A 24,592-nucleotide genomic window follows, 5' to 3' on the forward strand; every position below is an offset into this window, starting at 1 on the left:
ATTGCAAAACACTGTACGAAAATTAACTTGGCAATTTATCTATTCACTCAAGTGGGACTCGGAAATGATACAATTCCAGTCATTATAAAAATAGGTGAAGTTCAGCCCCCAATGTCCTCCTCTATTGCTTGAAAACCAAAAATAGATAAATTTCCTTCAAAAACTTTGTGTTTCTTCCTACCAAATCCTCCCAAATATTCACAAAAGAAACATCTTCCATTAAGATATGATAACAAACAAGCTCAAAACAAAGCAGAACCAAGACAGCATCACTCCATCAAGCCTAGGATGGCAAACCCAATCGCAATAGAAGAACAGGAAGAAATTTGAAGTATCTCTTGTAATGTACTTTTTTTTATCAGCAAAATAGAGAAGATCAATTCATTAGAATTTAAAAGGAGATAACAACAAGAAGTTGTGAAAAGAAAAAACAGAGAACCCAAAAACAAGCAAACCAACCAGAAACTTCTTTTTTTTTTTTTGATAATTAAACCACCCAGAAATATTACAACTGTTACCAGTACATAATCTTGTCTTTAAACCCTTTGCTTGGCTAGGACATCTCCCAAACTATTTGCAGATCTTCTAACCCAATTAATTTGAAAATTCATATCTTTTGAGAACCATTTGAAGCTTCTGAAATCATTCCCCCCCCCCCCCCTTTCAGCCATCCCACAACAATTTTCGAGTCCCATTCAATGATCAAACTTCTAATGCCCAATTCTTTGGCTTTTTCAACGCCAAAAACTGCAGCTAAGAACTCCACTCTAACTGCATCTCTTGCATGTATATTACCTTCCTCATCCCTAATGGCCCCTCCAATTCCTGAGGGCCCCAGATTGCCCACACTACTACCATCAAAATTCAACTTCATCCAGCCACCAATTGAGGATCACCAGAAAACAAACTCTCTGTCTTCTAGAGGATGAACCGGCTATAGGCCCCTAAGATCTGAAGAAGTCTTCTACCTTAAAGTTTGAGAAGAGTTTCAAGGTCTTGATCCAATGTGCCACTCTTATGGTTATGATTTCTATCATATTCTCCTTACTCCTTTCCTTATCCCCAAAAATTCTTTAGTTTCTTTCTTCCCACACTGTCCAAACCACCATTGCCCTAGTACATCTCCACAAGATGCACCCCTTCTTTTAGTGCAACTAAAAACATAAAGAGTCAAACAACCTTTCCAAACTATCAAGAGGGTTCCACTTGCAACCAAAAAGCAAAAGAAACCAATCCCAAATAAAGCTAGCAAAGGGAGCAGGAGATTAAGAGATGAAAAGCAGTCTTGCCATTCAACTTACATTAGGAGCACCAATTGGGGGACAAGTACCAGTTTGGTCTTTTCCTTTGAAGCAGATCATAAGTATTAATGCAATCGTGAAACACTTCCCAGCAGAAATCACTAATCTGTGGGGGAACGGGATAACACCAGATTTCTTTAATAGGGGAAGAAGGAGAAGGGGAAATGGCTACAAGGGAGTTAAAAAAAGAATTACAGGAGAACAACCCGGCAGGATTAAGGGTCCACACACTATTTTCCACCCCACCTTCCCCAAAAACCACAAGATTCAGAAAGCTCATTAATGAAGACACAAGGGGAATTTCAAACTCTCTAAGGTTCCTAGTAAAGCCCAACTTCCAACTCAGCCCAGAAGGAGAAGGGTGAGGACTAATAAACTCAAACACAGATCTATCTTTGAGATTGGATATAGCAAAGAGTAAGGGGAATTCCTCTTTTAGAAAGACAAGAAGGATATTATGAATAGCTTTCCAAGGAGCAGCCAGAGTAGCTCTATGTAGCCAACCAGTATCCCATCCATTGTTTGAAAGCCCATGGATGCTTGCTATAACTTTGTGCCATAGCCTCTCATTTCCTTAGAAAACCTCCAAGGCCACTTGCTTAGTAAGGCTAGATCCTTCCTACTAATATTTCTGATCACCAAGCCCCCTTCTTCCTTCTTTTTTACCACGTTTTTCCCATCTTACCAAGTGATCTTTCTTCCCTTCCCCCGGTTCTCAAAAATAAAATCCCACAATCTTTTCAATCTTTTTCGCAATTACTTAAGGCATCCTAAAGACAGGCATGTAGTATACTAGAAGGTTAACTAGAGTAGATTTGATCTAAGTTACTCTCCCGTCAAAGAGATATTATTCCTTTTCCAACCAGCTAGTCTTTTCTCAAACCTTTCCACCACTGGATTCCAAAAGCTAGATGATCTAGGGTTATCACCTAGGGGTAATCCTCAACACCTCTTCCTCTACATTGACACCAGCCACTAAACTTTTACTCCAATTTACCCTTAAATTGGATACTCTCTCAAAAATACTCACTACCAACTTGAAGTTTTCAACCCCATTTCAATACTCCCCACTGCAAAAAAAATTAAGATATCATTTGCAAACTACAAATGAGTCACCAAAATTCTCTCTCCACTGACCAACCTTTGAACAGCCACAAGCAATTAGCTTTAGAGGTCAACATGCCAAGGACCTCAGCTACCAAAGTAAATAAGAAGGGTGACAAAGGATTACCTTGTCTAAGGCCTCTAATCCCCTCAAAAAAAAGCCAACCACTGAACAATTGACAATTATTGAGAAATGACTTGTTCCCAAGCAACATCTGATCCATTTACATCACAATTTCCCAAAGACACAAGTTCTCATGGTGTTAATTAAGAATTCTCAATCCACAAGATCATAGGCTCTCTCCAAGTCTAACTTGATTGCTACTCCGTTCTTCCTTAACCTTTTTTGGGCCTGCATACACTCATTTGCAATCTAGTCAATTATTTGTCTATCCTGAATGAAGGCCCCTTGAAATTGGGAAATAAGTGAGGGAAGCACCTTTTTAATCCTAAGAGACAGCATCTTTGCAATTAACTTGTAAGTACTAGTTAATAGACTAATATGTCTGAAATCCTTCAGGATGACAAGCACCACTCTTCTTTGGGACCAAAGCAATAAAGGTTGAGTTCATTACCAATCTAATTATTTCCCTCCTATGAAGGCCATTTTAAATCCATCAGGCCCCTGGCCTTTAGATCTGTCCATTGAGAAAACAACCTCCTTAATTTCCTCCTCCTCAAACCTTCACTCCAGGAACTCCACTTGACTAGCTCCCAAAACCTCCCAATCAAGTTCCTCAACTATCCACCTCTCACTGACGAGCCTTCTATAAATTGATCTGAAATGATCCACAAAGGCCTTGGCTATCTCACTTTGGTCTGTAATCTCAAAATCCACCCACCACTAAAGAAGTAATTAGATTCTTCCTCATCCTACCAATGGCATGGGAAAAAGGAGTGTTGCCATCACCTTCCTTAATCCACCTCTTTCTCGACTTCTATTTCCAACTTATCTCCTCTCTTAATAAGGTTTCGTCTAGCTCCTTCTTCAACACCCATCTCACATCTCTATCGCTAGCGACTAAGGAGCCCTCCACCACCTTACTGACAATTTCCTCAATTGGTGAGATCAAGCTAGCCTTTTTCTCCTCCAATATCTCAAACTTTTCTCTATTCCATTCTCTAATTTCTCCTTTCAGCAATTGCAACTTCTTCAAAATTTTATTATTGGTAAGTTGAACCTGGGTCTCCCACCTACTATATTCCTCTGAAACAGACAAATTGGCCAATGGTCTGAGGTAATTCTTGGCAAAGTACTTCCAATGTTCCTCCCAATCTAGTGACACCAAAAATCTATCTAGCTTTGAACAAATAGAATTTGCTTCGAGGTTTGACTAAGTGAATCTAGATTGTCCCAATGTAAAGCCTCTCATTCAAGGGCCTCAACAAATTCATTGAATCTTCTCATGCTCATAGTAACCCTTTGCCTACCACCAATTAACACATTTACAAATATGATAACATTAACACCCCCCCCCCAAGTGAGCCTCATTATGTCTACCAATTCTTTCCACATATTCATTGAATTTTCTCATGCTCGTAGTAACCCTTTGCCTACCACCAATTGACTCATTTACAAATATGAGCCCCCTAATGCCTACCAATTCTTTCTACATCAAATTTCTCTCTCTATAAAAGTTTGGCCAATATAATTCGTAAGAACCCATTCAAGCCCATCTTGAACATTCTTCAACTTTTACAAAAACTGAAAACTTGCCTACCAGTTCTATGCATTGTATCAGCTCCTCCTTCCAAACAATAATTATGCCTCCTGAAGCTCCCCAAGACAGGGTGTAACTCCAATTTGTTTCTCTTTCTCCCCACAAGCTCCTAACCCCTTTCCTATCTACTCCCTAAATTTGGGACTCCTGAATCAACACTATATCAGGCCTTTCCTTCTTCAAAACTTCCTTGATTGCTCTTCTTTTTGTGGCACTCCCTAAGCCCCTATTCCCTAATATCCTACCTTAGGGATGCAAACAGATCGAATGAAATTTGGATAGGGGTATATCCAAATTTGATTCGATAGGATATATCCTATATTCGCGATTCAAATCCGATTGGATATAGAATACAATGATTCGACTTCGATTCAAGATATTAACGGATATTCAATAACAAATCCGATTCAATTTGTTTAATTTGATTGAAATTGAAAAAAAAAAAAACAAAACAAAACAAAAGAGGGAAAACAAAATATTAGGATTAGGGTTAATGCTATCTTACATCTGTATTTGAAAAAGAAAAAGGAAATGTTTTATGCATACCTTACGCTTGTAATCTCTAGCCCCATGGAATTGTCATTGTTCACGTTTTACAGTCAAAATCCAAGTTTTTTTCTTATTGAGAATAGATCCTTCCCTCATCATACACCTTTCTCCTTAGAGGGAATAGATAGTCGGAGAGATACAAAACATGACAACTGAAAAAATCAAGAAACCTAAATGCCAACTTGTTACCGTATGTACAAAAAGAAAACTGTCAAAAATCCGTAGAAAAACTAATACCCAACTTGCTAGAGACAGTTGTAAAAGAAAAACAATCGTAAAAAGGTGCTCTCAACCATTAAGAAACATATTTGTGTGCTATCACGTCTTTCCTCAAAAATGGACGAAAGCCAAAAGTTCAGCAAAGTTGCTCTCAACCATTAAGCATCGATTAGTTTTTCTTCCGAAAAAACAATTAGGGTTTTCTTCTTCTAATCTTCTTTCTTCGATTTGGCTGATGAATAAAATGTCTCGTAGTTTTTGGGTTCTCTTCATTGAAAAGGTGGAACACGGCGACGATAGATGAAAGTCTCTCGTCATTAGGAATCAGAAGAAACATCAAAAATGAAAAAAAAAATGAAGGGCAGTCCTATTCAGTTTATCACATTAGGCAGGGAGTAGGTAGGGAAGCTTAGGGTATAGGGAGCTGTTAGGGTTTCTCTTGTCTTGTGGCCGAACAAAAATAGGTTCAAAAAGTTCAATTTTATGCATATATCTATATAAAATGCATATGTAATGTATATATAATCAAATCATATTTTTTTGGATCGAATCAGGGGTATATCCGAATTCGACCCATTAAGCAAACGGATCATATTTTCTGATCTGATCCAATCCGATAATATATATCCGAATCCAACATAATCGGATCAGATTCGAATTCAAATCATCAAAATCTGATCCATTTGCACCCCTATTCCAGCTAATAATTTTCTTCATTAATTAATGAAGAAGATACAAGAAAACATCCCGAAAAGAGATAAACTCTCTTAACTCTCTCCAAGATGACAAAAAGGTACAGCAATTACACAACAGCCCAGAAGAGTTGATCCCTTTGCCATCCCCTTGCTTTGCCAAAACATCGGAAAAGGCATTTCCACTCCTTTTAACCCACTACAACTTGATCTTTATATCCAGAGTTAAAAACTTAAACTTCCTCCTCTCATTGACAAATTTCCACCAGCCAGTCTCATCCTGTTGCTGCCAGCTAACTACCAGCTTTGAATCCCCTTCAATGATCAACTTATATTCAGCTCCTTGGCTTTTTGGATCCCTTCCATCACAGCCACGATTTCTGCCCTCAAGGAGTCTACCACACCTATTGATCCCAAGTAAAGGGCAATAACTCCTCCCTCCTCATTCCAAAAAACACCTCCAATACCTGAAGGGCCCGGATTCCCCTCACTATTACCATCGAAATTCAGTTTAAAAAACCTACCCAAACAGGTCTTACAAGAGCTCTAGGAAGAGAAGAATCAACTACCTTCCACTTTCTAAGCAAGTCATTTGTGGGAATGTCATCAAAGCTTCTCAAGGATTTAACCCAATGGATTACTCTTTCCAACTAATAATGTTCATGGTCAACACTAGGCTAAACCCCAGGCCTCTACCACTCTACAATTCTTCTCCCTCCCCTAGCACTGAACTCTTTGTCCCCTTTTACATTGTTTTCTTTTTTATGAATGAATAAGATTTTATTAAAGAGAGATCAAGAGGTTAAGTCATTACAAGCTACCCATGGAGAGGCACGAGCTGCTACCTCTCCTAAAAAACAGTAGAAACTGCAAAACTCCAATCTGATTTGTAACCTGTGAAAGAAAAGTAAGAGAAAAGAGAATTCTGCAGAGAAGAAAAGAGGAGAGAAATAGGAAAGAATGGAAGAAAGCCAAAAAACTGGTCTGGCCGCCCCCTTTCATTAACTTATATACTCATCCAAAAAAGACTACAATGACAAGTATACCCTTAGTAAGTTGACTACTACTAAAAGCACATAAAAGACACTCTTAATAAAACATAAACTAATGGGCTTTGGGCCCAATAACTCCAACTAAGCATTATGAACAAAAATAAGTGTTATCAGCCCAATCTCAACACTCCCCCTCGAGTTAGGAATAGATGTCACATATCCCCAACTTGCATAGATCATGTTCAAGCTTGTTCCTTGCAACACCTTTTGTGAGAACATCAGCTAGTTGTAGGTTAGATGCAACATATGGTAGGCACACTTCTCCAAATGTCACCCTTTCCCTTATAAAGTGTTTATCCACTTCTATATGCTTCACCCTATCATGCTGAACAGGGCTATGGGCAATGTTAATTGATGCTTGATTGACACAGAACAACATCATAGGTTCTTTTGCCTCTATTCCAATCTCTCCTAACATGGACCGGACCCAAAGGAGCTCTAAAACACCATGTGTCATAGCTCTGTATTCAGCTTCTGCACTTGACCCTACTATAACTGATTGTTTCTTACTCTTCCCTAAAACCAGAATACCCCCAACAAGAGTGCAAACTCCTGATGTAGATTTCCTAGGTGTCCTTTCAAATGTCCATGGTCAGCAAACAGTATGCCTCTGCCTAGGTGTCCTTTCAAATAGGCAAGTATCCTGTCAATAGCCCCCCAGTGTTGAACTCGTGGGGCATGCACGTACTAACTTACCACACTAACTGCATAGGAGATATTTGATCGTGTCATACACAAGTATAGCAACCAGCCCACCAATCCCTGATACCTCCCAACATCCTTCATTAGCTCACCATCTGAAGCATTCATTTTGTGATTCTGATCGATAGGTGTATCTACTGGTTTTGCTCCAAGTTTTCTTGTCTCCTGTAGTAGATCCAAAACATACTTCCTCTATGAAATGAAGACTCCGTGCATGGACCTCACAACCTCAATGCCTAGAAAATACTTCATCTCCCCAAGGTCCTTAATCTCAAACTCCTTGCATAGGTTCTTCTTCAAGGCATCAATTTCACTCAGATCATTTCTTGTGACTACAGTATCATCCACACACGCTATCAGCACGAACACCAGCAATCCCCTTCTCTTCACAAACAAGGTATGATTAGACTGAGTTTGAGTTTAGCCAAATACAATCAATGCACTCCTAAACCTATCAAACCAAGCTCCAGGTAATTGTTTCAAACCATATAAAAACTTCTTTAACCTACATACCTTTCCTTTGGTCACATCACTATAAAATCCAGTTGGAAGGTCCATGTACACCTCCTCCTGCAAATCTCCATTAAAAAAGATATTCGCCACATCAAGTTGGAAGAGGGGCCAAGAGTAGGTAGCTGCCAAGGATAAGAGGATCCGAACTGAATTCATCTTGGCCACTGGTGCAAAGGTCTCCAAAGAGTCTATCCCATAAGTTTGAGTGTACGCTTTTGCAACCAGCCTTGCCTTGTACCTTTCTATACTTCCATCAGCACTATACTTTACTGTATAAACCCATCTACATCCAATTGTCTCCTTGCCACTAGGTAAATCCACCAACCCCCATGTCTGATTTTTAATCAATGCTTCCATTTCCTCCTACATTGTTGCCTTCCACTCAGGTTTGGAGAGAGCTTCACTAACACTCCTAGGTATTGACACAGAGTCAAGGGAGGAAAGGAAGGCCCGATAGGAAGGAGATAGCCCACTGTAGGAAATGTGATGTGAGATGTAATGGGTTGTACACTTTCTCTTCCCCTTCCAAAGTGCAATAGGAAGGTCTAGGTCATCTGTAATGGTGTTAGGAATATGGGTAATAATATCAATAGGAATTGAACCATCAAAGGGAGCAAGAGGCATACTTGGGTCTGTGTCAGTCAAACATGGAATCTCCGGTGAACAGATAGGGAGTGATGTGGGTTCCTCTGTGTGGAATCAACCTCCTTGTGATGTTATAGGCGATGTCATGTAAAACACTGAGAGGCAAGATGCAATGGAGGTGGCAAAGTGGGTGGAGTAGGTGGGCAAAGGAGTTGGAATAGAAAGTGGTATAGATTGCTCACTTCCTTCCCAAAAACACTCCCCCTGAGAAGAACCCCCTGAAAAAAAGGTGTTGACTCAAAAGAAGTGGCATCCATAATGACATACCGACTCCCTCAAACTAGATCATAACAACAATACCCCTTCTGATTTCCTGAATACCCAAGGAAAACATGCTTCTTCACCTTAGGGTCCACCTTGGAAAAGTGAAGACCAAGAATTTGGACAAAGCATACACATCCAAATATCCTCAAAGGAGCATGAAACATTTCCCCCTCAGGAAAAAGGAGGTTGAACAAAGTAGTGAATCAAAGAACACGAGAAGGTACTCAATTGATCAAAAAGTTTGTTGTAAGGACTATATCACCCCAAAAAAAAACTCAAACTAGAACTGCAGAACTCACTGTCATACTTATTGCTACTTCCACAATATGTTTGTTCTTCCTTTCTATTACACCACTCTGTTGTGGAGTGGATGTACAACTACTCTGGTGGACTACTCCATGCTCCAATAAGTATGATGCCAAGTTTTTCTCAAAGTATTCCTTGGCATTATCTGATCTAAGAACCTTCACTCATACTCCAAATTTTGTTAGAACCATTTGATGGAACTGTTGTACCAAAGAAGGTACATCATCACAGGATCTCATCAAGTATATCCAAGAGTACCGAGAATGATCATCCACAATCAAGAGAAAATAACAGTAGCTACCCATAGGAGCATGATATGGTCCCCACACATCAAAAACTAAAAAACATCTTTTATTGCTTTCTTTAAAATAATATCTACAATGTTTTCCAAGCTAACAGCCCTCACACTCCAAACTAAACAACCTAACAGAATCCAACAACTTTGGAAACAAAAAGTGCAAAGAAGCAAAAGATAAGTGCCCTAACCGATTATACCAAAGCATAATCTAACCAACTGACTCTGACTCATTATCCCTGTTGAAATGATGACTTTGATGACTGGGAAGCACATTAAGAAGGTAGATTCCATTCACCTCATGACCACTCCCGAATCATCTTCTTTGATTCCATATCCCACAAAACACAATGACTAGGAGAAAAAATTACTGAACAATTCAAATTCTTTCTCAAACTACTAATAGATAAAAGATTAGTGCTCAATCTAGGAACATGGAATATGGACAGCAGGATAATGGTATCGGTTATCTTGACATATTCCTCCCCAGCAATGGGAACATGGGATCCATCAGCTGTGTAAACTCTATCTCTACCAGAGCAGAGATGGTATGAGGAGAACATACTAGAAATATTGGTCATGTGCTCTGAAGCTCCTACATCTATAATCCAAGGAGGTCCCCCCATACTTGTAGTGGAGGCATAACTTATGGTGGCATGTGAACTACTTGTATGTACAAATGATGTAGAATGACTACCTCCTGATCCACCTGTACCTTGTTGTCCACCTGATGATGAGCTGGAACTAACTACATCCCTCTGACACAGAAAGTATCCATATTTCTCCAACACGGCCCTAACTGCAACTGCTGCAATAGACTCCAAGGAAGCTGTAGTAGGTGGTCCTAATGAATCACCAGTCACTACCATATTAACATTACCCTTCTTGTTTCTAAGCCGGCTCAATATAAGGTGTGGTAAAAGCTTCTAACAGGTATCTCCGGTATGCTTGGATTTTTTATAATAATCACAGAACAAGTCCTTCTTGTCTAACTTCCTCAATTCACTACCACCCTTATCCCCACTCGGCTTAGGTTTTATTATGCTGACCATAGCTGATTGCTCAAAGCTTGAGTTTCTCATCATCACATTCCTCCGACTCTCCTCTCCAGACATAAAGGAATATGCCTGAGAGAGTGTGACACTATCCCGAGAAAGAATATGCTATCGTGCAATGTCATACTTTGGATTGAATCCTACCAAAAACTCAAACACTCTATTCTTCTCTACCATTTTCTGATAAGTGGTTGCATCCTTACTACTCTCCCAAACCATAGTCTCCATATGATCTATCTCCTGCCATAACGTTTTGAAGGCTGAAAAATAAACTGCAACAGTCTTATCTCCCTGTCTAGTAGCAATCACCTGATTCCTCAATTAGTAGACTAGCAATATTCTCACTTTGTGAATAAGTCTTTGCTACTCCATCCCGAATGTCCTTAGTTGTGTTAGCCCATAAAAAATTCTTACTTGTATGGGGTAACAAAGAATTGCACAGTCAAGTCATCACCATGTCATTCTCTTGTACCCACCGGGAGTAATTAGTCTCGGATTTTTTTTTCTTCGCCAGTGACATACCCTAACTTCCCACGAGCTCCAATAGCCATCCTTGTTGATTGAAACCATTCCAAGTAGTTTGTACCATCCAACTTAAATGTAGTGATGGTCCCTACCCCGAAAGGGTCACTACCACCTCCTCTACCTAGTCCCATTTCACTTGTGGATTTTGTATTCAGCTTCACTACCCTTCATAATTCCAGAACAACTTAGGAAATCAATTGGAGATGAAAGAGGCCACAACCACCCTCCTAGTACCCCAAAGGCTCCTCCCACCAAGATTCTCTTCTCCGTAGGAGAAGGTGGAAGGAAGATAAGAGGTTGTCGCTCCCTCCAAAAGCCTCCAGAAAACTTGGGACTTGAACCGCCCTCTCTAGAAAACACCAAGGAACCCCAAAAAAACAGGAGCGCCCCTTCCTAGGTCAAAATTGAAGAGTCTTACTACAATCAGGATTCTTCCCCTTTCTCCAGTTCTTCCCGATTTTGGTGATGAACCCTAGACCTGCAACATAGGATTGTAGATCCACCAAAAATTCCAAAAACTGGGCTCTCTAGAAGTCCTCGATCAACTCTTTATCTTATCATGCAATCGGCTGATCTAGGGCAGCATGATGGAACAACTCAAAAGGTCTCTAAAGATGCTTTGTTACCAAGTAGAAACTACAAAACTCCAATCTGATTTGTAACCTGTGAAAGAAAAGTAAGAGAAGAGAGAATTTTGCAGAGCAGAGAAGAGGAGAGAAATAGAAAAGAATGGGAGAAAGCCAAAAAACTGATTTGGCCGCCCCTTTCATTAACTTTTATACTCATCCAAAAAAGACTACAATGACAAGTATACCCTTAGTAAGTCAACTACTACTAAAAACACATAAAAGACACTCTTAATAAAACATAAACTAATGGGCCTTGGGCCCAACAACTCTAACTAAGCATTATGAACAAAAATAAGTGTTATTAGCCCAATCTCAACAAAAACAAAAATAGAGTATTACATTGAACTAAAACAGAAGGTTACAGAACTGCCCAAAATAATTGTTCCCTTGAGGCCCCTTGCTTAGCTAACCCCTCCACTAAGGTATTTGCTGTTCTGCCCACCCATTGAGAGGCAATAGTCATGTTTTTAACCCCTCCTCTCATCACTCCACTTCAGCCTCTCCTTGGAAAGCTATTCACAAAGTCTACCCTACATTCTCTAGTTCTATCTGGATTGATGTGGGTAAGGGGAATAGAATCCGTTTCTGGGTAGAGAAGACCTTTGGGTTGGGAAATCACCACTCAAAGATCAATTCACTGACCTTTATACCATTTCTGGCTTCAAGAATGAAACTGTTTCTAATTTGAGTGTGGCTTCCATTCAAGTATCAACTGGAACCTTGGTTTCAGAAGAGGCCTAAGGGATAAAGAGTGTATCTTGTTGACTGATCTCCTTGGAACCTTGCAATCAGTTTACTTAGACCCCAATTTGGAGGATTCTAGATTCTGGGTTATCTCCCCAGATGGGTTCTTCTCTTGCTCTTCTTTCTTCAGTCATCTTGCTTCTGCTAGGCCCCAAGGGGTGGTTCTCCCAATGAAAGAAATTTGGAGCAAGCCTACCCCACCAAAAATTCAAGCTTTCTGCAGAAAAGGAGGCCTTCCACTTGCCTCTCTCCTCATATGTATTTTCTTTATAGGGATAGTGGAGAGTCCCTCTCCCACTTATTGATCTCCTGCTCATTTGCACATTATTTGGGAATTTTTCTGTTCTCTCTTTGGCTGCAAATGGGACCCTCCCCAAGAGGTGACAGACATTTTCAATCCTAACTTCTTGAGGCAACCAAAGAAGAGAAGGAGAATAATGTGCAAAGCTACCAAAGCGGTTGTTGCTAGGGAGTCTGGAAGGAAAGAAATAAAAGAATTTTTGCCGAAAAATCTAGAACTTTGGAAGAGGTCATTGACAGCATAAAACTGAGGGTTGCATTGTGGATAAAAACCTTAGACAATTTTCAAGTTTTCTCTGTAACTGACATTCTAAGGGCATGGAAAGAAATAGCACAATCCTCTAGAGACAAGGAAACTCTAAGAGTCGAGTGGGAACCGCCAGAGGTAAACAAAGTAAAACTAAATTTTGACAAAAGCTCTATGGGCAACCAGGGAGTGGCAGGAATTGGGGGAGCAGTCAGAAATACGGAATGTAAGATATTGGTGGCTCTCTATTCAGGGCTAATTACAAACTCAACAAAGACTGAGTTACTGGCTTTATTACAAGGCCACCGATTGGTAAAGCAATTGGGTTATCGTCAGGTGGAAGTGGAAGGGGACTCAGAAGTTGTAATCTCTTGGGCAAGATGTAATAGACATGTCCCATGGACCCTCAAGCATATCTTCAGAGAAGTGGAAAGATTAGCAAAGGATATAAATGCTGATTTTAGGTGGATCAGGAGTGCAAATGGGTTAGCAGATACCTTAGCCAAACAAGGGGCTGCAAGGCAGCATCTATATTAGGCCCCATTGTAACTTTGGTTGTAATCCTTGGGGATGACTTTTGGGTCATCAGTCTGTAATTAACTCCACGTGTTTTAATAAATGAAACATCTTTATTGTTGATCAAAAAAATAGTCATGTTTCTTGAAAACCAAGTAACTTTCCTCAAAAGGTCCCTGTAGCACCATATAACTAAGCCTAGATTTGTCAGCCATCCCACAACAACTTTGGAGTCTCCTTCAATTACCAGATTCTAAATTGTTACAAAACTGATTAAAGGCATAAAGACACATATGCCCCTAATTAAGAATGGGGCATAGTACTTAAACCAAAACATAAAAGACATTACACCACACTATTAATATAAAATGAAATGACCAAACTACCCCTGTATAGTGGACTCAAACACTCCCCCCCAAGTTGGTGAGTATATATCATATAGTCCCAGCTTGTTTTTGTTTTTTTTTTTTATCAGTAATAAGAAACTTTATTAATGATAGAAACTATGTGAAACTTAAGGTACAAAAGGGGGAGGTAAAATGTCTTAACTCCCCACCAACAGAATACAAAGGAAGAATGTCAAAAGTTAGCCCAAAAAATAGATTCCCTATTCACCCCTTGCTTGGCTGACCCATCAGCAAATGAATTAGCAGTCCTTTTCACCCAGCTGTAATACAACACAATATCCCTACTCAGCCATTTGAATTTTTTCCTCTCATTGCTATAACACCACAAACCGCTGTCTTCTTCCTTTAGCCACCTAATCACCACCTCCAAGTCACCTTCAAGGACCAAACATCTGATGTTCAACTCCCTTGCTCTTTGGATACCTTCCAGGGCTGCAAGAATCTCAGCCCTAAGAGAGTCTCCTTCTCCAATTGGGCCTGAGAACATAGCAATCATAGCCCCATCCTCATTCCTGAACACTCCCCCAATCCCAGAAGGCCCTAGGTTCCTTAAGCAGCTACCATCAAAATTCAGTTTTATGAACCCAGAGGGAGGAGGAGACCAAGAAGGACTACGAGTCCTCTTACATAGGGCAGAGGAAACTATCTCTTTCCAATTTCTTACCAAATCAGCCACAGAAAAATCTGAGAACAGCTCCATAGTTTTCAACCAATGGGCTACTCTTAACAGTATTAGATCTAATAAGTTTTCCAGGGCCCTTTCCTTGTCTAAAAATATTCGTGAGTTTCTTTCTTCCCATAGGGACCAACATACTGCTGCCCTAATGCTTCTCCATATAATCTCCATATAGTCCCAGCTTGTTACAAATGTAATCCACTCTTCCCCAACTCAACCCCTTGATGAACAGGTCTGCCCATTATCTTCTTGTGTTCACATATTCAATACTTATTACTCCACTGACCACTTTTTCTCTCACAAAATGACGGTCAACTTCTATATGCTTTATTCTCTCATGGAAAACTGGATTAGATGAAATGTGGACTATAGCTTGGTTGTCACAATAAAGCTTCATGGGGCTATCAATTGTATACCCCATCTCTTGTAAGAGATTCTTCAACCATATTAGTTCACATGTAGTGTGTATCATGGCTTTATATTCAGCTTTTGCACTGCTTCTTGCTACCACAATCTGTTTCTTATTCTTCCATGTCACCAAATTGCCTCCAAGAAAGGTACGGTATTCCTGTCAGATATTGAACCAACCCAATCAGCATCTATGCAGCCCTCTATCTAAAGACTTCCTCCACTCTTATATAACAAACCACAACCTGGAGCTCCCTTCAAGTACCGGACAATCCTTAAAACTACATACCAATGTGGAACCTGAGGATTCTATATAAACTGACTTACTACACTAACTGCAAAAGATATGTCAGGTCGAGTAATGGTCAAATAATTCAGCTTTCCCACGGTCCCACTAGCCTTTGGTACCTTCTAGGGTCCTCAAACTCTTCACCTGCATCACTACTCACTGGCATTCGGTTCCATGGGTGTTTTAGTTGGTTTGGTACCCAGCAAACCTATCTCCTCCAACAAATCAAGGGCATACTTCCATTGGCATAGATTAAACCATGCTTAGACCTTGCTACCTCTATCCCCAAGAAATATTTTAATTTACCAAGGTCCTTGTTTGGAAGTGATCATGCAAAAATGTCTTCAATCTCTCAATTCCCAACCTATCACTACCAATACCAACGACGTCATATGCATATACAACCAACAAAATCTTCCTAGCACACGAATCATAACTAAATATTGAATGATCAACTTGACATTGTCTCATGCCAAACTCTTTCGCCACTTCACTGAATCTACCAAACTATGTCGTGGAGACTGTTTAGTTCATAAATGGCCTTCTTGAGTCTACCCACCTTACCATCCTCCCCCTAAGCAACAAACCCTGGTGGATGCTCCATATAAACCTCCTCAAGAAGATCATCATGTAAAAAGGCATTCTTGATGGCGAGTTGAAATAGAGGCCAATCATACATAATAGCTAGGGAAATCAAAACATGAACTAAGCCAATCTTACAACAAGAGAGAAGGGCTCTATGTAGCCAATCTCATATAACTATGAATACGCTTTTGCAACCAAACGAGCCTTCAACCACTCTACACTACCATTTGGTAAATACTTGATAGTGTATACCCACTTACAACCTATAGTATGATTGCCAAGAGGGAGAGTGGTGAGATCCCACATAAGATTATGAGCCAAAGCAGAGAGTTCTTCTTCCATTGCTTGGTGCCACCCTGGAGAGGTAAGAGCTTCCTAGACATTCTTAGGAATAGAAATAGAAGATAGCAGAGAAACAAACTGTTGATGGGAGGCAGAAAGGTGAGATAGAGAAACATAATTGAAAATTGGCTGAAGAGTGCAACTACGTTTACCTCTTCGCAAAGCAATGGGAAGGTCAAGGTCAAAGAAAGGGGTGAAATTGGTGATGAAATAACTACTGGATCTGTCAATGGTGAAGAAACTGGAGGAGTCAATACTTTTTTATGTGTATACACTTGCCTAATAGGTGGACATTTAGTAGGAAACCGCACTAGAGACAATAATTGAGACACAAAGAACGTAGCATAGGAGAAACAAAAGAACATTGGGAACTTAGATTATAACATTTAGACCCTTTTTGGATTCTAGAATATCCAAGAAAAACACACTTAGTAGACCGTGCATCTAAATTGTCCATTCCAGGTCCAAGATTATGAGCAAAACATACACATTCAAAAACCCTGGGAGTGAGAGGGAAAGGAGACAATGTGAGAAACAAAACAAAGAAGGGAGAATGACCTTCAAGAATAGACATGGACATCCGATTAATTGGCAAGGACTACAGCTGCTTCTCCTTGGAAAGCCATTCATGATTTGCTTCCGGTTTTCTCCCCTTGGATAAGGTATGATTTGAACTCTGGTAATCTAGTAAAATTCTAGGAGCAGACTTGGATTGGGAACTCATCTCTGATGGACCAATTTCCCTCCTTATATGCGTTGTCAGACCTGAAGAATGAACTCATTTCTTCTTTCTTAGTTCCTTCTGATTCTAACTCCGGTTGTGGATGGAATGTAGGTTTAAGGAGAACAATAAGGGATACAGATTTGGGTTGTCTGTCGTCTCTACTAGCCACCCTTGAAAATGTTTTCTTGGACCCGAGTAAGGATGACTCTAGAATTTGGACCCCATCCTCCAATGGTTCCTTCTCCTATGCATCATTTTTTGAGACCTTGGTCCATCCTCCTGCTCCCTCTACCCTTTCCTTCCCTGTTAATGAGATTTGGAGTAAACCCATTCCTCCTTGGGTTGGTAGTTTTTGCTGGGAAACTTTCCTGGAAAGAATAAACACAATTGACTTGCTTCAAAGAAAGAGACCTAATTCTTGCTTACTTCCCAATAGGTGTGTTCTTTGTAAAGCTAATGGGGAAACGGCTTACCACCTTATGGTTACTTGTCCGGTTACTAAGACTATTTGGGAATGGGCTTCATCCTTGTTTGGATGCACTTGGAATTCCCCCGTGAGTTTGCAAAGCTTGTTCTCTCCCCCGTTCTCTAGATGGCCTAAGAAAAGAGGGAAGATCATGTGGAGAACTGTGTGCTGGTCCGTATGGGAAGAGAGGAACTCTAGACTTTTTTCATACAAGGAAAGATCTATGGAGAATTTAACTAAATTGATACACTTAAGGGTCAGCCATTGGCTGAAACCTTTGGAGCTTTTTTCAGAGTTCTCCATGGCTGATCTTTTGAGAAAGTGGAAAGAAGTTGCTACCTCGGCTCAGTGCAAAAGGACCTCTAGACCTTCTTGGTCCCCCCCCCCTCCTTCAGGATTCATGAAACTGAATTTTGATGGTTTTAAGGAATCCTGGGCCTTCTGGGATTTGGGGGAGTTTTCAGAAATGAGGCTGGGATTATTTTTGCTATGTTCTCTGGCCCTATTGGTGAGGGTGACTCTCTTAGGGCAGAGATTTTAGCAGCTTTGAAAGGAATCAAAAGAGCAAGAGAATTAAACATTCGGTGCTTGATCATTGAAGGGGACTCAAAAGTGGTAATTAGGTGGTTGAAGGAAGACAGAAATGGTTTGTGGAGCTACAGAAATGAAAAGAAAAATTTTAAATGGCTGAGTAGGGATATCAAGGTGAAGTACAGTTGGGTGAAGAGAAGTGCTAATTCCATGGCTGATGGGTTAGCCAAGCAAGGGGTGCTTAAGGATTCTTTGTTTTGGGCCACTTTTTAGCTTTCCTTCTTGTTCTCTGTTGTGGGGGAGTTAAGATATTTTACCTCCCCTCTATTGTACTCAAAGTTTCACAATTTTTATAATCTAATAAAACATTTTGTTATTGATCAAAAAAAAAAACCATCAGTCCAAAAATATTTGGGCACATTCATATGGTGCAAAATGGACCAAGCAGTTTCTAAGAGATGGTGGTTCTTTCTTTCAGCTACCCCATTTTGCTAAGGGGTGTAAGTACATGAAGTTTGATGAATCTTTTGGAAAATAGAAAACAATTCACTCCTTTCTTAAGCCGTGTCATCCTTGAATAATCCTTAACAAAAATTACAAAATATTTGTAAACCATTGTATGACACTATTTTATTTAGACCCCTAATATTCGAATGGACCAAAGAAAAAAGACTCAACACACGACTATCAACCCTAGACCTAAAGGGAACACCATGGTGTTTCCCATACTGACACGACTCACCATCTAAGGTAGAAAGACAACTCAATGACAGAACAAGTAATACTAGTGATTTAAAAGAGTTGTTGACGATTAAAGAGTTGTTCAAACTAGAGAAAATTTCTTTCTCTAGTCAGCTAGGTATTTTTTATATGTTTCTGATTAAAGACACAAAGATACTTATGCCCTTGATTAAGTATGGAACATGGTACTTAAACCAAAACATAAAAGACATTACACCACACTATTAATATAAAATTAAATGACCAAACTACCCCTGTATAGACAATACTAATATGAACTCCTAGTTGGTCTGCAATATGAATACCTTGTACAGCCACTAATAACTCAGCTCTATTAGAATCTCCTATACCCACGGGGCCTGAGAACAAGGCTAAAATGTTGTTGTCCTTATCTCTCAACACCCCTCCTATCCCTAAAAGACCTAGGTTGCCTTGGCTACTACCATCAAAATTCATCCTTACTCAACCTTCAGAAGGAGGCACCCACACTGCTGGTATCCTGCCCTTCCTGGTATGACTGTTAGCCATAACTATCGAGTTCCTCCAGATATCGTCAGAAGAAAAGGTGTGAAAGGAGTCCAGAGTTCTCAACCAGTGGCTTGCCCTAGTCAAAATGCATTCCTTTACAGCCCGAATGCTTCTTTCCTTCTCTTGGAATAGCCTCACATTTCTTTCTTCCCAAATTGTCCACAAAGCAGCTGCTCTTATACATCTTCACATTGGTCTACCTATTTTTGTGGGCCATACAAAGCCTTCCACATTGTTAATGAGCTTTTCAACTTCATTCAATTTCCTCCTCCTCTTACCTCCTCCCTCTTTGCCTTTCTTATGGCTGACTTCAAATCCTTAGAATTATCAACCTTGAGACCATTTTGACAGCTAGGTCCACCAATGGATCCTCTCCAGAAAAGAAAAGAAAAAAAAAAAAAAAACTTGTTTCCTTTAGAGTTAAGTTGCTGGTCTTCACTCTTTTTACTATTCCCAGACTTAACTTCCTTTTCCTTTTCGTTCCCTAACCCTCCATAAGTCTCTTATAAAATAATATTCCTTTCTGTCTGTTTTAACAGAGGACACACTTCTCCCCTGCGCTCTTCCATTTCACCTCCTAAAATTTTAACACACTCTCTACCTCCCTTAAATTCCTCTAGCTGTTCCTTACTATGCTAGAGTTCATCAATCCCTTTCCTTCTTTTTTTTTCACCTACAAAAACCTTTCCAACTTCTGGCCCTAATAAGGGCAGATCTAAAGCAAGGATGGGAGCTGGTAGATCTGCAGAAGCACTAGAAGAAGAGTTAGTCCCAAAAACCAAACCAATAGGGTTAAAAAAGGTTACCAGAAAGGGGCAAAGAAACAAGCACAGTAAGGGGACGAAGATGGCGCTCCTTTGTTTTCCTGTTCCAAATCAAGGCTCCCACTCTTGATTTGGACATTTTGAGGAGTCACACTTGCATTGGCCTTCACCGAATTTGGCTTTGTTCCCCTAGCCAAGTTTTCCCATGAAGTTGTTAGATTCCCCTATGTTTCCAACATCAGTCACTTTGATAGGAAGCTCCTGCTCTTCTTTTTCCCCTTGTGAGTCCAGTTTATCGCCATTGCCACTAGAACTGACTTCAAGATGAGTACAACTAACTTTCTCAAAAGAGAAGAGAGAGTCCAGCTGAAAGTCGTCTTCTTAATCCAAGAAAGCTTGGAGCATACATTCCACACTACCAATGCTGAACACAACATCTAATAAACCTTCTTCTTCAGAGTCACTGTAGTTGATCCACTTCCCATCCTCTTCATCATCCCTCCAAGCTTCTTTAGTTCTTGCATAACGAGGATTGAGTTTGTCTTGGGAAGATGAATGACGTTTAACCCACTATAACGGTCCAGACTTCACCCTCTGCAAACTGTTCGAAATCAATGGGGATAATGATGGACCAATAATACTGTCCCGCATTGAGCCTCCCTCACCACCACATGTGAGATCTAAGTATCACATGAGGCAGGTCTAAGGGCCGGATCACCCAAGTGGTCCACCCCTGGTTCTTAGCCTTTCCCGCCTAACTTACCTCCTCCTCTTAGAGCATCCATGTAGAATTTTGGTCCTCCCATCTTAACCGTTCAAATAAATTTAAAAAATTTTTTTTTTTGAAAAACAGCTCAAATTGGCAAGATGGAGCCTTCATTTGCCATGTTCAATGTTCCACCCTCCCTAAAAGGTTTTTCAACATTAAATAAAGAATCCTTCTCTCTTTCTCTCCCACTTGATAACCAACTAAACACATCAACGCTACCTCCTATCTCTCTTCCTTCCTCCCACAGTGCCACTTCAGCTTTCAACACAATCCAGACCATTCGCCACCTCCCGCCGATGAACATCTCAATCACCCTCAATATTCTCTCTAGTTTGGACCCTGCAATCTTTATTCTCGCCACTTGAAGTTCTAAGATATTTACTGCAACAAGACAACCTCCACAAATGGCAACCACTTGTTTGAAGACTTCCTCTGTCCAGAGATCAAAGGGAGGCCCAACAATTTTAACTTGGAGGGTTCCATCCTCTAATTCCTTTTTGTTGCAAGATGGGTTCCAATTTTCAATCGTTGCCTTCCCCTCATAGGTGTTCACTTTGGTAATTTCCTCCTGGAGGCTACCCAAGTCAAGAATGGTTGTGTCTTTGGCAATCGGTATAAGAACTGCCTTCTAAACCATAGGAAAGGCTAACATAACATCATTCAGGACACCTTCCCAGCCTTCAACTTTCTTGGCCACTCCTATTACCTTCCGTTTCTACCATTCCTCCAGATTGCCTTCCTCCATTAGCGCCGAACAAAGAGACACTCCACACATACCTCCAACTAACTTCGCTTTCCCTGTCTCATTTTGTGTCTTAGTTTCTTGTCTAGCCTCTGAAGATTCCAAAGGAACTGCAGGGGGGTTAGTCGTCCTCTCCACAAACCATCTTCTCTGAACAAAGTCATCTAAGGCTTCAACAAACTTCAACCAACCCTGTTTTCCCCTCCCTTCTATAATACACACCATCTGTTGCTTACCACTCCCAAACAATCCATTCAGCTAGATGAATCATCTCTGTTATTACTCTTCTTCTCCACAACAAATTCTTCCCTTGTAAGCATAGTTCTCCTTTCCAGCCTGACTCATTGATTGCAAAAGTCATTCCATTGGTAAAACCTTTAAGTCAATCAGTAGCCTCTCTGTTTAGAACTACCACATCTCTTTTGTCTTGTTGGATTTTGGGTACTGAACCTCCCCCTGTTTCTTCCATCAGAAACCTTTTCTTTCCACATCCAGAATCTTCCTCCATCTCTCTAACGCTACGCAGCATGTTGGTACCATGGGGAAGGAGACACCCCAGGTGCAAGTGTCCACTCCCCTGACCATCCTCTTGTAATGCACAATTAAGGAACAGATGTCTGTCACTCCTCCTTTTCATGCCTGTTAACCATTCAAGTTCTTTCTCCTTTAAGCCATGTTTGGTTTGAAGGAAAAGGTAGGGAAAGGAATCGAAAGACAGGGAAACCAATACAAGGTTTGTAGAGGTTTCCCTACCTTTCCCTACACTTTCCTTCAAACCAAACATAACCTTAACTGATCCACTATCAATGCCACCAGCCCAACAATGTTAAAACACTTGTACTGAGTTCCCCCAAATCCTTCTAACAATAGATGTTTCAACAAGCATCTGATCAATTTGTTGTAAAAGGAGTACACCAAATGAAAAAATAACGATCTATTAAGAGATTTATTTGTCAAAGCAATAGAGACAAAGAAGATTTTGAGCTATGACAATTACTTGTTCCACAAAGCAAGAATAGAAGGAAGGGTTGAAAATCACGAACCAGTTGGAAAAGAAAAGCTTAATCATTCTCTGATTTGGCCATTTAAATAGTCATTGACTTCTGTGGGAGTGTTCATATTGAAATTGAATCCTTCAGTATTTACCATACAACTAATTCAGTAATTTCCTTGAAGCACGCAACAGCACATATTTGGTTCAACCTTCGGTTTTTGAAATCCAAGCTTGGGATTCTCACAATGGTGTTTTTTATGTTATGGTGGGAAAGAAAACATAATACAACACTTTCAAAGGCTTCCTTAATCCTTTGTGTCATATTCCTTTAATACTGCCCTTAAATAAAAAGAGCAGTAGGAGGGCTCGACTATTGTTTAACGCATGCAATATAAAGAAAAGAAAAAAATGCAGTGTTAGATTTGAAGAATGCCCTATCCCCTTTATTAAAATTATACCCAAGGGTCCCACTCTATTATGCATATAATCGAACTGTGTATTGACCATGGCCAAAAACCATTGACTATAACTACTTCAGTTAACTAACTTTCAAATTTATAACAAACAGGGAGGCATCAAAATGAAACTACAAATTAAGAGGACGAAATATAATAATTGAAAAAGGAAAACTCACGATTTTTTCCGGCTGCCCTTTCCATTGCCTGTCTCTTCTTCTTCTTCTTCTTCATCTCCGCTTTCGTCGTCACCCTCGGAATCGGAGCTATTGCTTTCTTCAGATTTTGTTTCTGGCTTGGCTTCTTCCTCTTCCTTTTCATCTCCTTCGTCCTCATCTTCTCCTCCCTCTTCTTCGGCTTTGTCGAACTGACTTTGAAGAAAGAGATTGACTTGTTCTCTTATAAATACCTTCTTGTCCGATAAATCGATTCCGAAATCTTGTTCAAGTTTCCGGCGTACAATAGCAGTGGTGGTCGTGCTCAGGTCCGACGTCTGAAGGAATTCACGAAGCCTTTCCACGAGCTCCGTGTCCGAAACCATTTTTTCTTTCTTCTGTTTCCGTATTTCTTGGCTCTTCTATGACTGGTTTCTATTTCCTGGATGGTGGATGCGGTTGCGTATTTGTCAAAGCTTCTGTCTGAAGTGGCAATTTCTGGGACTCTGACAAAAGAAGAACGACTGTAACAAAGGGCGAGCCGGCGAGGATGAACCGATGAAGTAAAAGGTCAATTCTGGAAATACGGAAAGAAAAACGTTATCTCTGCAGATCTGCTCCCCGTTAGCTTTGAGGTGACTCAACGGTCGGGTTCAGGTAGAACCAGAACCAACCTGATCCGATGGATCCGATTATAATAAATCCATTGAAATTGTTATATAAATAATACTAATTTATTTAATATATTATACATTATATATATATATATTAAATTATATATAATTTAGCATATTATATATACATATATATAAATATATATTTATTTAATCATATAGTAGTGGAGTTCGTAGAGCTCAGAATTGCAATTGCTATTTACTAGATGAAAAAAGACAATGGTTTTTTAATATAAACTTACAATTATAAGTATCCAATTCATGAAAATCATATAAAGACTTAAAAGACATCATTATGTTCTCATTTTTTAAATATTGTTTCAGCAAAGCATCACATATAAAAGAATATGATCATATAGTGGTAGTTCTGAGTTCTACTTCATAGTTGTCCTTTGTTTTATATCGATAACTCCCAATTGATCAGGATAGTAGGACCGTTCGGCCTGAGAACCGTTCAGGCAACCGGTTCCGTTTTACCCCAAACCTGGTCCCTGACCAAAATGATTTCATTTTCAAGTCGTATGAGTCACGCATTTGAATGAGATAACACGTATAATACTACTTAATGGACCTCACACACTCAATCTTTTCCCTTTAATTTTTGTTGTTAGAAGGGGTCGTCCATTCGAGCTAAACAATCAAGCCATCGATCCAAAAACCAACGGCAAGAACAGTTCCATAATTTTTTGCTTGTAATTTTTATTGTTAGAACGGGTCATTCGTTCAAACCAAACAGTTGAACCATCGACCCAAAACCAATGGCATATATATATACTAGTATTGTGTACGTGGTTTGCACATGACAAATTTTATAATGATGATAGTATATAATATGTTTCCACAAATTTCTATAATTTTTTTTATATTTTTATGTCTATAAAATTAATATGGTTCATTAATGTAGAGATATACCAAGATGTTTTCTACATAATTTATATATTTTTTGTATACTTTTGTGTTTTT

At 39.8% G+C, this 24,592-nt stretch overlaps 1 protein-coding gene across 5 annotated transcripts in view; it reads right to left on the bottom strand.

Annotated features, from left to right (window-relative positions):
* LOC148849243 (uncharacterized) overlaps positions 1–23,557 on the bottom strand; it is an 86,000-nt gene extending 62,443 nt beyond the window's left edge. For 3 of the 5 annotated variants that reach the window (XM_088951190.1, XM_088951192.1, XM_088951191.1), the window contains exon 1: positions 22,980–23,548. In XM_088951190.1, the coding sequence (XP_088807316.1) occupies positions 22,980–23,341 (362 nt within the window). In that variant the 5' untranslated portion in view covers positions 23,342–23,548. Of the gene's footprint in view, positions 1–22,979 lie in introns of all 5 variants that reach the window. The other 2 variants (XM_088951193.1, XM_088951195.1) reach the window with 1 other exon arrangement.
* Positions 23,558–24,592: the final 1,035 nt, after the last annotated feature.

Source organism: Nelumbo lutea, chromosome 6 (genome assembly GCF_056320005.1).
Source record: "Nelumbo lutea isolate HS-2025 chromosome 6, American lotus-T2T, whole genome shotgun sequence".
Classification (NCBI taxonomy): domain Eukaryota; kingdom Viridiplantae; phylum Streptophyta; class Magnoliopsida; order Proteales; family Nelumbonaceae; genus Nelumbo; species Nelumbo lutea.